General features: G+C 46.8%; 1 protein-coding gene across 2 annotated transcripts in view; it reads left to right on the forward strand.

Annotated features, from left to right (window-relative positions):
- SPTLC2 (serine palmitoyltransferase long chain base subunit 2) overlaps positions 1 to 6,577 on the forward strand; it is a 116,090-nt gene extending 109,513 nt beyond the window's left edge. For both annotated transcript variants that reach the window (XM_079914655.1, XM_079914654.1), the window contains one exon: positions 1,273 to 6,577. Coding sequence is in view for 1 of the 2 variants with exons in the window: in XM_079914654.1 (XP_079770780.1) it covers positions 1,273 to 1,392 (120 nt within the window). In the remaining variant the exon portion in view is untranslated. The remainder of the gene's footprint in view (positions 1 to 1,272) is intronic.
- Positions 6,578 to 13,903: the final 7,326 nt, after the last annotated feature.

Consider the following 13,903-nt stretch of genomic DNA (forward strand, 5'->3'; position numbering starts at 1 on the left):
GCCTTTCTTATATTGTCATTCTCTACTCTGACTCTCTGTGTGCTGCTTTTTGGAAAGTTAACTGTGTGAACTATGAGTTGTGTACTTTGCTGTATGTATGTATACTTCAACCAGGAGTTGGGTTTTGTTTGTTTGTTTGTTTGTTTTTAAGTACATATAAGAAACCATACACAGATTACCAGGTAGGGCTAGTATTGCAATCAGGAAGAGACTTTTCATCACTTGTCTTAGTGTTTTAATTTTTATAAGAAACATATTTGAAAAATAAAAGAGCAGGTTTTATAGAAAAGAAAGTTATACTGAGAGAGTTTTGATGGAAAGACAAGATAATCTCTCAATGGTAGGATTTGGGGGTTTTAAATCAAACCTGAGTTTAAATGCTGGCTCTGTTTCTTTCCTTGCTGGCTTCCACTTTTTCTTACTAAGTCTGCACAGCAGCCCACTTTGGGGACTCTCTTCATCTTGCATCTAGGAAGCATTCCAGTGCAGACTTCTCACTTTTTTGGTAGTGTGATAACAGAAAGAGCAAGTACTGGAGGGTAAAAGGAGAAATGACAAATTATAGCCAGCCTGGCAAATTCAGGATACATATTCCTTCTTCTTCCAAGCATGTCATATATTTTTTAAAAATATTAAAATGCTCTTTCTCTTTTTAAAAAATATTTATTTATTTATTTATGGCTGCGTTGGGTCTTTGTTGCTGCGCGCGGGCTTTCTCTAGTTGCGGCAGGCGGGGGCTACTCTTCGTTGCGGTGCGCAGGCTTCTCATTGTGGTGGCTTCCCTTGTTGTGGAGCACCAGCTCTAGGCATGTGGGCTTCAGTAGTTGTGGTGCACGAGCTCAGTACTTGTGGCTCTCGGACGCTAGAGCACAGGCTCATTAGTTGTGGCACACGGGCTTAGTTGCTCCACGGCATGTGGGATCTTCCTGGACCAGGGCTCGAACCTCTGTCCCCTGCCAATCCCCTGCATTGGCAGGCGGATTCTTAACCACTGCGTCACCAGGGAAGTCCCAGCATGTCCTATTTTGATGAATTATACCCTTTATTCTGCATCCCTGCTCTTCACAACCTGTTCTTCACGGTCAGCCTGATGTCCTTGCTCAGAAAGCAGCTCTTTCCATTGCTAGACTCTAGTCTTCTCAGAGTAAATGCATTGGACATGGTCCCACCACAGGATAATCTTGCCATGATTGTTTTTAGAAAAATAAAGCACCAAATGTGTCTTCCTCCTCCTGGCTCTGACTAACCTCTGCTCTGTCTTGTATATTTTAGGCTTTAAAGGAGATAGATGAAGTCGGGGACCTATTGCACCTGAAATATTCCCGTCATCGGTCAGTACCTCTATTGGACAGGCCCTTTGACGAGACTACATATGAAGAAACAGAAGACTGAGCCTTTTGGTGCTCCCCTAAAGGAACTCTCCCTCACCCAGGAGAGTGTGTGGCCTTTCCAGTCCAGTTGCAGGAACCACACTTCTTGTGCAAGAGATTTCCTCAACTACTGACGGTGGCCACCTCCAATCTAAATGATATTTTGTAAATAGTGAAAACTGCTTCACATCCTTCCTTTGCTACATCACCTTTAAAAAGAGAGGTGACTCACTTTGCTTTTTTGTCCATTAAAAAATGTTTTATTTTATAACTATTCTACTTGTGAAATCACACTGACCCTACCCTGTCTCTGGCTAACCACGCAGGCCATTTTCCTCTCCCAGCCGCCTCACAGATGTGGGCCCGTCCAGAGCTCCTGCTGGCCCTGGCACTGTAGCCTCGAGACTCACCTGGCCCTCCTTCCTGGGGAGCAAGTGCCTTCCACTTACTTCCAGTCCAGGTCTCAGAGGTTGCCAGCCTTGGAATCCTTGTTTAACCAGTCACGTAATCAACCAAAGCGTTTTAATGTGTCTTAAGTTTAGCCATTTAAGAAAAGTAGTAAACACTAACATTGCTGAAACTCCCTGTCATTGTATATCCCTCCCTGGCCAGGAGCCTCCAAGGCTTGGTCTTACTCCATTTTGTTCTGGTCACCAGATGATATCTTCCTTCACCATCAAATGTTTCTTCGTAATGGTCACCATCTGAGGGCATGTCCAGTTTCTGGGTTCTTCCCAAGCTGGAATCTAACACTCCCACCCCCTGTTTAAAACACTTAAATGTTTTAAAAGCACCCACACCCCCCTCTGGTCAGACCTCGGTGCCGAAGTCGACTCACACCGCACTCTTCTGTGTACACAGCTGCTCCACAGAGTGACGCGCCCTCCTGCGCGGTGAGGGCGGGGGTGGCGGGGAGAGGGGTGACTGCTCCTTGTAGAATGTCTGTGGTCTCCTTCTGACTGCTTTCTACTTTTCAAAACTATGACAGCCTCTGCCTGGGTTTGGGTCCATATTAGGGTTTCAACTGATAAAGGAGAACGTTGGTAAATCTCCGCTCAGAAATCATTTGTCATGTTCCTAATTTAAGGATTAAGGTTTATTAACTTACCCTTTTTAGAAGATGACCCATTTAAATATCACTCTGGGGCTTCCCTGGTGACTCAGTGGTTGAGAGTCCGCCTGCCGATGCAGGGGACGTGGGTTCATGCCCCGGTCCGGGAAGATCCCACATGCCCCGGAGCGGCTGGGCCCATGAGCCGTGGCCGCTGAGCCTGCGCGTCCGGAGCCTGTGCTCCGCAACGGGAGAGGCCACAACAGTGAGAGGCCCGCGTACCGCAAAAAAAAAAAAAAAAAAAAATCACTCTGAGTGATATTTCTCTTTTATCCTTAATGTCCTAATGCAGTTCTAACCTGGCATCTGGGGCTTTTAGGGGCTCCATCTCCTTCCATTACCCCTTATTTTTTCCCTGAGAAATTCTGAACACTTATTTATTGCTAAACTGGGATCCTCTATTTTGACTCTGTTTTCATACCAAGTAAGGGGATTTCTTTCAGCGAGCTTTATACTGCTTGACCAAAGAGCAAATCTGAAAATCACCATGTTAAAGTTCTTACTTTCTTCTGTTGACCAAAGCTTAAGTGAAGAGAACTTTTGACTTTTTTTATACCCAAGATCAGCTTGTCTTTTAGTATTATAGGGGAAGGACTGGGAACAGAATGGAAAAACATTGTGTGAAAGTAGTTTTGTACATCTCTATTTTTGAAATCACTCCTTTTATTGGTAAAAATTTTCAGTCCAAATTCTCCTGGGCATCTTGTCATCAGCTGTGGTATTTTTGTGCAGATACATGTAGTGGAGGATGTAACCAATGCTATTGTTTGTGAAGTTTTGTTTTCATGTCTTAAGTTATCTTTGGTCACTCTCAGCATCTGAGAGCCTTAAGCCCTTGAAATATTCCAAGGTTTTATTTTAATTTTTTAAAGAATAGAAAAAAGTGAAAAGAACCAAGTAGAGATGCCGGGACTGCATTTAGCATGTACAAGTTGAAGTAAAAAAGATTGTGGTAACTAAGTAATTAGTCCTGTAAAATAAAATACATTACTAACCTTTCCTGCACATCTAGGTCCTCACCATAGAACCCCGTTAGAACCAGAGAGCTTTTGCACTGAAGTTACTATTTAGTGATGTAGGGTTTGCAGAAGTCACAAACTTAAAGCAATGAACTTAATGGCCAGTCTTTTATTTTGGCTTGCATGAAGTCACTGCAACTTAAAATGTCACTTAATATGGGCATTTAAATATATATATATATATCACTTTGCTATGCAGTTATTTCAGGATAAATGCAGTTAAGTTACAGATTTATTTTGAAGAGAGAAAACTCCTGTGATCTCTCTAGGACCTCTACTTTCTAGAGGACAAAACATTACACACACTGGTTGTCTCTTCTTGAAACTGTAATATAAATCTAGGGTCCAGTCATATCACAAATATCATTACTTAACCAAGCACTTGGGGAAACACAAGTGTATATAAATACTGTCATTGGGAATGAGTAGAAATCTGGGCCAAATAAGTATTGTTTAGTACATGGTTTAACACAGCCTACTTCAAGAATCTGATGGGATTCAAACAGGCATCAGCTAACCATTACTACCAAGGCTGGTCATCAGAGTTAGTTGATAGAGGTGTGACTAATCCTTATTACTTTTTCTCATCCCTCTTATTTAGCTTTGTCTTCATCCATTTCAGGTTTATACCACCTTTTTCTGCAGATCACATCAGAAACCAGGAAGTTTATAACTAGGGGACATCAAAATCACACCCAAAGAATGGATCAGGTGGCAGTGGCAGATTCTCCTCCCACCTTTATTTTAAAAGCCTTACCGTAGAATATGGCGTACGTTCTAGAGCACTGAAAGAGAATGTTCAGGGGCAGGGTCTTTGAAGCACTAAACGTTTCGCTTTGCTTTGGAACATTTTTTCCCTTTAAAAAAACATTCTGGTCTCCAGAGCCCAGAGTACTGTTTGCTTGTTTGAAGAACTTCTCGTCACTGTCTTAAACTTTCGTGATAAGGTGAGGATTTCATATGGTCAGACACCCCTCTTCCGCGTGTCGTCATGGAAGGTGAACAGAAATAACCCGACACAACTACTAAGGGCTGCGTGTTTGCCTGATGCCCTTTCAGAGGCCAAGACCCTATTTCTTCCCCCATGTGCCTCTTTCCAAATTGATGAGGATCTCTGGCCCCTTGTCCTACTGGATTGGGCAGCAGCACAGAACTTCTAGTCATGTCATAGGCAGTGAGGAAAGAGAATTTGGGTTCTTGTTTTGTATGAATTTGTGGCAAAACCACCTAGAAAAGGTTAAATACAATTGACTGTCTCCTGGTTCTCTCTCTTTTTTTTTTTTGGCTGTGCCACGTGGCATGTAGGATCCTAGTTCCCCGACCACGGATCAAACCCGCGCCCCCTGCAGTGGAAGCGCGGCGTCTTAACCACTGAACCGCCAGGGAGGTCCCTCCTGGTTCTCTTGTATAAAGAATTGCTGTGCCCTAATTCCCAGGGTGTCTTTCCTGGTGTTCTAGGTAAGCCAGAATAGGTTTTAATCTGTACTTGCTGTAACCCATGTGGTTAGAAAAAATGGGAAAGTTGTGGTTTTCCTCTGTCCACTTTCATGAAGGTCAAGAACTGCTGAGTACTTCACACAGGTAAAATCATCTTAGCCCAAAGGAGTTATGAAGAGGGAGTTACGAAAATCAAAGGATTCTTCTTGGCTGTTGAACAGCTGTTTTCTTAATCCATTAAGCCAGTTAATTAAAACACCTTCCACATAAAGAAAAGCTTGTCCATTCTCTCTTCAGCTTTATCCACATGAAATGCAGTGTTCAGGCTCCTAGCCATTTGCCATGTGCCCAGATAGCTGGGTTAGAAGGCTGGCTTCCTCCCTTATCATACAGAGGAAATGCCAGGACTGGCCAGTGATCCCTTTGCTTTTAATGTGTAGAAAATGCTGTTGCCCCTTTTGTCCTTTCTAGTGACTTCTGTTTTTTAAGCACCTTTTGCTATAGATTGAGCCTTTTCTAGGGAGGAAACCGAAGGGGCTAGCTTGAGCCCTTATTGGAAATGTTTATTCTAATGTCTCTGCTGAGTCTGGGGTACCACATTCCCAGTCATCCTTGTGACTGACTTGGGGGAGCTGTGGGCAAGGTCTTGTTTACTGTGTAGTGCACGTGATAAATGGCCTTATAAACTGTGATTTTTTTGTGGTATGATGAGTTTATTAAACTGACCATAAAGAATTCAGTGGCTCTTAAACTGCCTTTACTGTGTTTTTAATGAAGCACACCCAAAGCTCTGTTCTTTTGGAGCAGTTACGGGGAGGTTGAATGAAAGGTAAAAATTGGAGCAGTGCCCTGATGTGCCAAGTGTCCTGCCTTGTCGCTGTCTGCGTGGATAGTGCATCCTTCCATACACAAGGAGCCTTAAGCCCACTCAGTGTCTGCTTTTTCCAACACAGTTCCCGAGTTTCTTGTGCAAAGCTTTGTCGTTTGGCCCAGGCCTTCCAAGGAAGTGTGGGATATATCACTGACTAGGGGGGAGTGGTGACTTGTCTTCCCCCTTGATGTTAGGTCTTGTTACCTCAGTGGTATTAATGGTTGGAACGATAAAAAGCATCCTTGACGGTTCTTCACAGGATACTGGTGAGATCACCATGTCAGCCAGCATACCAACAGTCTTGATGATCCCTCTCTGGATAAAGGTAGCTAACATTAAGAAGGGGGAAAGAGAGAAAATAAGAATAGAGAAGTAGCTTATGGAGAGCCGAGATCATATTTTGTTGGCCCATATTTTTTCACTCCTGTAAACTGGAATTTGCAAGAGGTGCTGTGATAACCCTTCTCCAGTCCTGTAATGCTCATACAATCTGAGAAAGAGAAGGGGAAATATAAATAAAACCTTTTAAAATTTAGTGTTGTGTTAAAATGTCACTCTCTCCCTTACCCACACCCCTCCCTGGTCTCCTTTTTTTGCCAGATGACTTTTCGTTGCTGTTGTTGTTGGATGACTGTCAAGCTATAAATGATGGGTTGGGGGAGGTGTGTCCATTTTGAGAGTGCCCGTTAAGAGCTGAAGGGGAACTACCTGAGATGACTTAAGAATCATCCCATGAAATATATTGTTTTGCTCCAATAAAATACTCTGAAAGCTGTATCTGCCTCTGTTCATTAAACCAATAAATACTGAGTGCTGTTTCCATGCCAGGCACTGCACTGAGCATTACCAATAACAGCGAACAGAAAGTTATGGTTCCTACTTTTGTAAACAAACAGGCACGTGAACCATATATGTTGTATTAGAAACTGCTAAGTGCCATGAAGGAAAGGTAAAGAGCCTGATAAGATTGGAACCAGTGTCTGGTTTAGACAGAGGTGATAGAGGAAGCTTTTCTAAGGATGGGAGGATCTGAAAGCAAGAGTGTGGTTGATGCACGAATGGTGAAGTGGGGCTCAGCAGGAGGTGGTAGAGGCTGCCACACTGGGTGACTTTATCTTACACACCGGGGAAAACCAGTGAAAAGTTGTAAGCATTGAAAAAATAAATACCCATTTGGGACTTTGCTGGTGGCGCAGTGGTTAAGAATCCACCTGCCAGTTCAGGGAACACGGGTTTGAGCCCAGGTCCGGGAAGATCCCACATGCCGCGGAGCAACTAAGCCCGTGCACCACGACTACTGAGCCTGCGCTCTAGAGCCCGCGAGCCACAACTACTGAGCCCACGTGCCGCAACTACTGAAGCCTGCGTGCCTAGAGCCCGTGCTCCACAACAAGAGAAGCCACCACAATGAGAAGCCCATGCACCACAACGAAGAGTAGCCCCTGCTCGCCACAACGAGAGAAAGACCATGCGCAGCAACAAAGACCCAATGCAGCCAAAAATAAATAAGATAAATTTTTAAAAATTAAAAAAAAAAATACCCATTAGCATGCTTTTTTGTAGACAATGACAAGTTGATAAAATTTATGTGGAAATGCAAAGGACCTAGAATAGTCAAAACAATTTTGTAAAGAAACTTATACTACCTGATTTCAAAACTTTGTACAAAGCTACAGTACCCAAGACTGCAACTGGCATTAGATTAGTCATATAGAACAATAAAACAGAATAGGGAGTCCAGAAATAGACCCACATGTGTATGGTTAGCTGATTTTTGACAAAAGTGCCAAGTTAATTAAATGGGGAAAGGACCTTCAACCTTACGTCACATACCACAGTTGACTCAAATCATAGACCTGAGCATAAAAAATAAAAAAATATGAAACTTCTTGGAGAAAATATAAAAAAATCGGTGACTTTGGGTTAGGTGGCAATGATTTCTTCAGACACAAAAAGCATGACTGAAAAAAACTGATAAACTGGACTTTATCAGAATGAAAATTTCAGAAGACAATGTAGTTTGCAGACTGGGATAGAATGTCCAGAGTACATATATCCGACAAAGGCTCTCTGTTTAGAATATATAAGGAGTCCTTAAAGCTCAATAAGGCAAGATTATGAAATTAAAAATTGGCAGAAGATTTGAACAGACACTTCACAAAAGGAAGTATACTAATGGCCAATAAACACATGCAAAAATGCTCAATATCATTGGTCATTAAGGAAAGGCCAATTAAAATTGCAATAAAATTCTACTACTCACCCACCCTCTAGAATGGCTAAATAGAAGAAGAATTACAGGGCTTCCCTGGTGGCACAGTGGTTGAGAATCTGCCTGCTAATGCAGGGGACACGGGTTCGAGCCCTGGTCTGGAAAGATCCCACATGCCGCGGAGCAGCTAGGTCCGTGAGCCACAACTACTGAGCCTGCACGTCTGGAGCCTGTGCTCCGCAACAAGAGAGGCTGTGATAGTGAAGAGGCCTGCACACCGCGATGAAGAGTGGCCCCCGCTTGAGGCCCGCACACCACGATGAAGAGTGGCCCCCGCTTGCCACAACTAGAGAAAGCCCTTGCACAGAAACGAAGACCCAACACAGTCAAAAATAAATATATAAATAAATAAAGATTACTAAAAAAAAAAAATTACAATACCAAGTGTTGCCAAAGGTGGGAATGCAAAATGGTACAGCCGTTGGAGAAAACAATTTGGCAGGTTTTTGACACCAATTTCACCCAAGAGAAGTGAAAGCATGTCCACAAGAGAATTGGCACTTGAATATTCATAGCTCCTTTATTCGTAATAGCCCCAACCTGGAAACAATCCAAATGCTATCATAGTTAATGGGAAAAGCAGCAGAATGGTCATATGATGAATACTACTCAGCTGTGAAAAGGAACAAATTACTGACACCTACAGCTAGATGGATGAACCTCAAAACCATGCTCAAAGAAAGAAGCCAAACAAAAGAATACATGAATGTGACTACACTGATACAAACTTCTAAAAAGGCAAGACTAACCTATGATGACAGAGTGGAGAAGTGCTTACCAGGAGCCAAGGGTAGGGAGGTAGGGATTAACTGTACAAAGGGACTGTTAAAAGATAATTTTCAAAAACGAATAAAATCATGACTTTCTTACAGATGTAAAAATGAAAGATTTTATTTAACTCATTAATGAGAAAACTGTTAAGGGTATTACAGCCAATTCAAAGGAGATATTGAAAAACAGAAACTTTATAGGTCAGGAATACTGAAGTGAATGTACAAATGAAGACAAAACTGATTTCTTCCACACAGCGGGAGGGAGGTCAATCGAACCTCCACAGAACAGGACAGAATTTGCATTTATATAGACAGGAAGTATTTTGCTTTGCTATTAGTTACTTACAACCTACAAAGTTGTAAAACAGCCCCAAGACAATGAAAGACTAGAATCAGATAACTTAAAAGGATGCACTGTATGTAGACAATGCATTATTTTCCACTGAAGCATATTTATTTTTCCTGCAGTGCACAGAAGGATATTGGAGTGATGAGAAATTTCTAAGTCATGATGGTGGTGGTAGTTACCTGGATGTATACATTTGTCAAAACTCATTGAACTGTACAATTAAAATAGGTGTGTTTATTTTATGTAAGTTATATCTCAATAAAGTTGATTAGGAAAAGAAAAGAATAACCAACAGCATTTGGGGAGGAGAGAGTGAGAACGAGTAGATATAGCAGGACTAATCGGGAGGCTATTATAGCTGGCCAGGTAAGAAGGAAGGGCTCCCATTAGCGGTAGTTACTGACTTGGAGACGGATACACATGAATGAATGAATTCCTTATTTTCAAACTTCATGTTTAATCTGGGGGAAGGTTCAAAAGTTTGATGAAAAGACAAAATATTCGACTGGATGTGAAAATAGTTTTACAAAAAAAAAGTCCTAAAAAACAAAGAACACAGTGGCCTCGCATTTAGTGAAAGCAGTATGGCGTAGCAGGTTGCTCAAATGCTAGGTTTCTTTGGGCTAATATTTGAGTGTTTAGCATGTACCAGACATCTTATTAGGCTGAACCACATGAAATTGCCAACATTTGACCCTTTTGACCCAGAAGTGGCAACTTCATGTAGTTCATCCTAATATAAGTCCTTAGATTCTTATTTACTCCTCACATCTGTGAGGTGGGTAGCCCCTCCCTACACCCCACACTTTTACAGATGACAAAAGCACCCACCAAGGGGTCAAAGAATTTGCCCAATAATATCACCTTCTTAGTAAATGATAGAAGCAAGGTTCAAACCCCTGTGGCGGACTCCAGATCGGCATTGTAACTAACCCCTGTGATGCACTATTCAAAACACTGCAGAAGGACTTCCTTGGTGGCGCAGTGGTTAAGAATCCGCCCGCCAGTGCCAGGGACATGGGTTCGAGCCCTGGTTCAGGAAGATTCCACATGCCGCGGAACAACTAAGCCCGTTCGCCACAACTACTGAGCCTGCGCTCTAGAGCCGGCGAGGGAGAGCCCCATGCCACAACTACTGAAGACAATGCGCCTAGAGCCCGTGCTCCACAACAAGAGAAGCCACCACAATGAGAAGCCCGCGCACCGCAACAAAGAGTAGCCCCCCTCGACGCAACTAGAGAAAAGCCCGCACGCAGCAACGAAGACCCAATGCAGCCAAAAATAAATAAATTTATTAAAAAAACAACAACAACTGCAGAGTCCTGGGCAGTGCTGTTAGGGATAGGAATGGTTTCTCAGAAATGTGCTTAGTCTCCTAAGAGTTTCTAAGGCTAAATCCAGATCCCAAATTTTACCCTATGGCCAGGTTTCTGGCATCCTTCCCAGCACCTCCAGGGATCTGCTGTCCCTACCCAGAAACCAGGAAGACTTTGTGTTCCTCCATATGGCCCCTGGGTAGGCATCTTCCTAATAATGCCTTCTGACTGCTCCTCACCTACCTGGCCAAACCCCACCCCACCTGCCCTGTGTCACGGAGCTCACAGTCCCTAACAGCCCCCAGCCATGAAAATCGTCACTGCCACTCATAGTTCCTGATCATTATCATAAGCTGAGGTTTTATTTCATGACCGCACGCCCTACACGGGAGGATCCCTGCACGAGTGTCCCTCTGGAGGGAGTGGGTGGCCCCACTGTTTTACCTAGGATGAAACTAGGTGACACCCAGTGGCAGGGCAGGATCTCTGACCACTCCTTCAAACGTGGCTAGCTGCTGTCCTTCTGGGACTTTATCCTCACATCTGAGTCTCAGCTCTCTCCTGGCTTTTGAAGTGCTGGGAAATTGGGTGCAGAGTGGCAGGTGTTTTTTCGAGTCTCCACCTCCAGCAGGGGAGCTGGAAGAGCCTTGGGGGAGTTACTTCCAGGCTTTCCTCCCCAAGCCACCCTACCTTGGTGCACATTTGCGCAAGAGCTGAAGGCTCCCGCGTTGGGCTGCGGCGCGTCCCTAGCCCGCGAGGCTCTGGCGGTCGGTGAGCCCCGGCGTCGCCCTCAGGACCCCGCAGGAGTCGCACAGTTGGACTGGAGAGCGCCGGCAGGCGGGCTGCGACTTTCCCCGAACAGGAATTCGCTTGGGGCTGCGCCGGCGACAGCGGCGGGCACTCAGGGCGGGGAGGCGGCCAGATCAAAGGGAGCCGCCCGCTGGGCCAAGATTTGTCCGGGAGCGCGAGGGGCCACCCCTCCGGGGAGGGCGGGGGACACCCCGAGCGCTGACCCGAGAGCAGCCGGGGCGCCCACGCCGGGCCAGGGAGAGAGAGAGAAGAGAGAGAGAGAGAAGAGAGAGGAGAGAGAAGAGAGAGGAGAGGAGAGAGAGAAAAGAGAGAGAGGCAGAGAAGAGAGAGGAGAGAGTAGATAGAGAAGAGAGAGAAGACAGAGAGAAAAGAGAGAGAAGAGAGAGAGGAGAGAGACAGAGAAGAGAGAGAGAGAGAGAAGAGAGAGGAGAGAGGAGAGGAGAGGAGAGAGAGAAAAGAGAGACAGAGGAGAGAGAGAGAGAGAGAGAGAAGAGAGAGGAGAGAGGAGAGGAGAGGAGAGAGAGAAAAGAGAGAGAGACAGAGAAGAGAGGAGAGAGTAGATAGAGAAGAGAAAGAAGACAGAGAGAAGAGAGAGAGAGAGAGAGAGAGAGAGAGAGAGAGAGAGAGAGAGAGAGAGAGAGAGAGAGAGAGAGAGAAGAGCCGCGCGCCCCCGCCCCGCGCGCCCCCGCGGCCGCCGGAGCTCCCCTCCCGAGCCCTGAGCGCTGGCGCTGCCGGGCCTGCGCCGCCGTCCCAGCGCTCCCGCCCCCGGAGGAGGCGAGGCCCGGCGTCAACCGGCTCGCCGGAGCGGCCCGGGAGGCGCGAAGGCGCCGGGCGGAGCAGCCTCGGGAGGGAGAGGATGCCTCGACTCCCCGGCCGCGCGGCGCTCCCCCTCTGCGTGGTGCTGCTGACCGCGCTGCTGGCCGCGGTGCGAGCGCTCCCCCTGCGGAAGCCGCGGGGCCCCGGCTGGAGCCACGAGAGGCTGGCGGAGGTGAGCGGCGCGGCGCGGGCTGCGGCGCGCTGGGTCCCTGCTCCCCCGGCCCCCAGCTCTGGCCGCGCGGGGAGCAGGACCGGGACGCGAGTGGTGGCCCCCGAGTGCGAGGGGCGGGACGGGCCCGGACGTCGGCGGGCATCGGGCGGTGGCCAGGTGCGCCGGACCTGCGGAAAACACCCCCGGGCTGTGAAGCAGGTCACCCTGGGGAGAAACGTTACTTCTGTGCTGAGTTTGGTGCGCAGACACCCTGCAGCCTCCCGGCTTCCTTTCCCATCCGCCCGCCGCGTCCCCGCGGCTGCCTCGCCCTGAGCGAACCTCTCCTGCAGCCATGAGGTTCAGGTGCGCGCTCCGAGAGGAGTCCGGAGGATGCTCAAGGACCGCAGCGCTTTGCGGAGTGGCGGGCGGGTGTTGCTGAGGTTCCAGCGGCGAAGTGAGCCCCTGGTGCAGCCTCTTCAATCAAATCTTCAAAGGATTTGGGTCCTTTAGGGTGTGAATTGAGAGAAGGTGAGGTAGTAAGTGGGGACCTCCAACTTGCTGGGTGGGACCTTTATATCATTAGGTACTTGAACAAGCAGAAGAGGTCGGTAAGAGGTAGAGGAGCGCTTTCTGGGGGGTGGGGAGGGGCTGTGAGTGGGCTTTTGCGGGCGACTGAAGACAGAGGAGTGAGACCAAGAGTAGTTTAGACACGAAGAGAAATCACCGTCTGTCAAAACCCGCGTCTCCCGTCGCCAGGGGTCAACGGTCCAGCCGTTCCCTCCTGGACCACAGCGGACTCATCCCCATGGGGACAAAGCCCGCCAGACTTGTTGCAGGGTTCACAGGAGCAGGCCTGTGTGGCAGGGGGTCCTGGCCTTTCAGTGCACGGAGCAATTCTAGGGGGAGGCCGCAGTGGCTCTTCTCATTTTCCAGATGAGGACACTCAGGGCCTGAGGCGGGTGCAGGAGAGCAGTGAAGTGGGCGAGAGCCTGAGCTTGGGGCCCTGTCAGTGCCCAGGCTGCTGAGGCCCTCCAGAGGCAACGGGAAGAAAGCACGTCCCCTGCATTTGAGGGGGGGGTGGTCTCTGTGGACCCTTGTTTGTCCATCTTTTTTTCATGACTGCCCTCCCTCCTAAGGAGATTTTTAGACTCTATTTGTTCTAAGTGCCTCCCCCATGAAATTTTAATACCACAGATATGCTCTCTATTCATGCACTAATGCCCTTTGGAGTGTTACAAACCATTGTTTTGCAATAATACTTAGATTTTTTTGCCTCCTCCTCCAAGATCTAATTTTTGCCCCTGTTGAGAGTACGTCCTGTAGACCAGGCGTTCTCAACCTCCGCACTACCATCATCCTGGGGTTACACACTTCTTTGTTGTGAGTTGTAGCATTGTAGGATGTTTAGCGGCATCTCTGGCCTCTACCCACTAGATGCCTGTAGCACCCGCTGCCCAGAGCCAGACGTCATTTCCTGTGGGATACCCACTCTTCCTGCCCGTTGTTAGGAACCACAGCTGAGGACAAATCTAGAGGAACTGAACAGCCTCTGGCCAGTCCACTTCCTCAGTGGAGATGACAATGGAAAATGAACTGAATTGGCATAAA

Source organism: Stenella coeruleoalba, assembly GCF_951394435.1.
Source record: "Stenella coeruleoalba genome assembly, chromosome: 2".
NCBI classification, from domain to species: domain Eukaryota; kingdom Metazoa; phylum Chordata; class Mammalia; order Artiodactyla; family Delphinidae; genus Stenella; species Stenella coeruleoalba.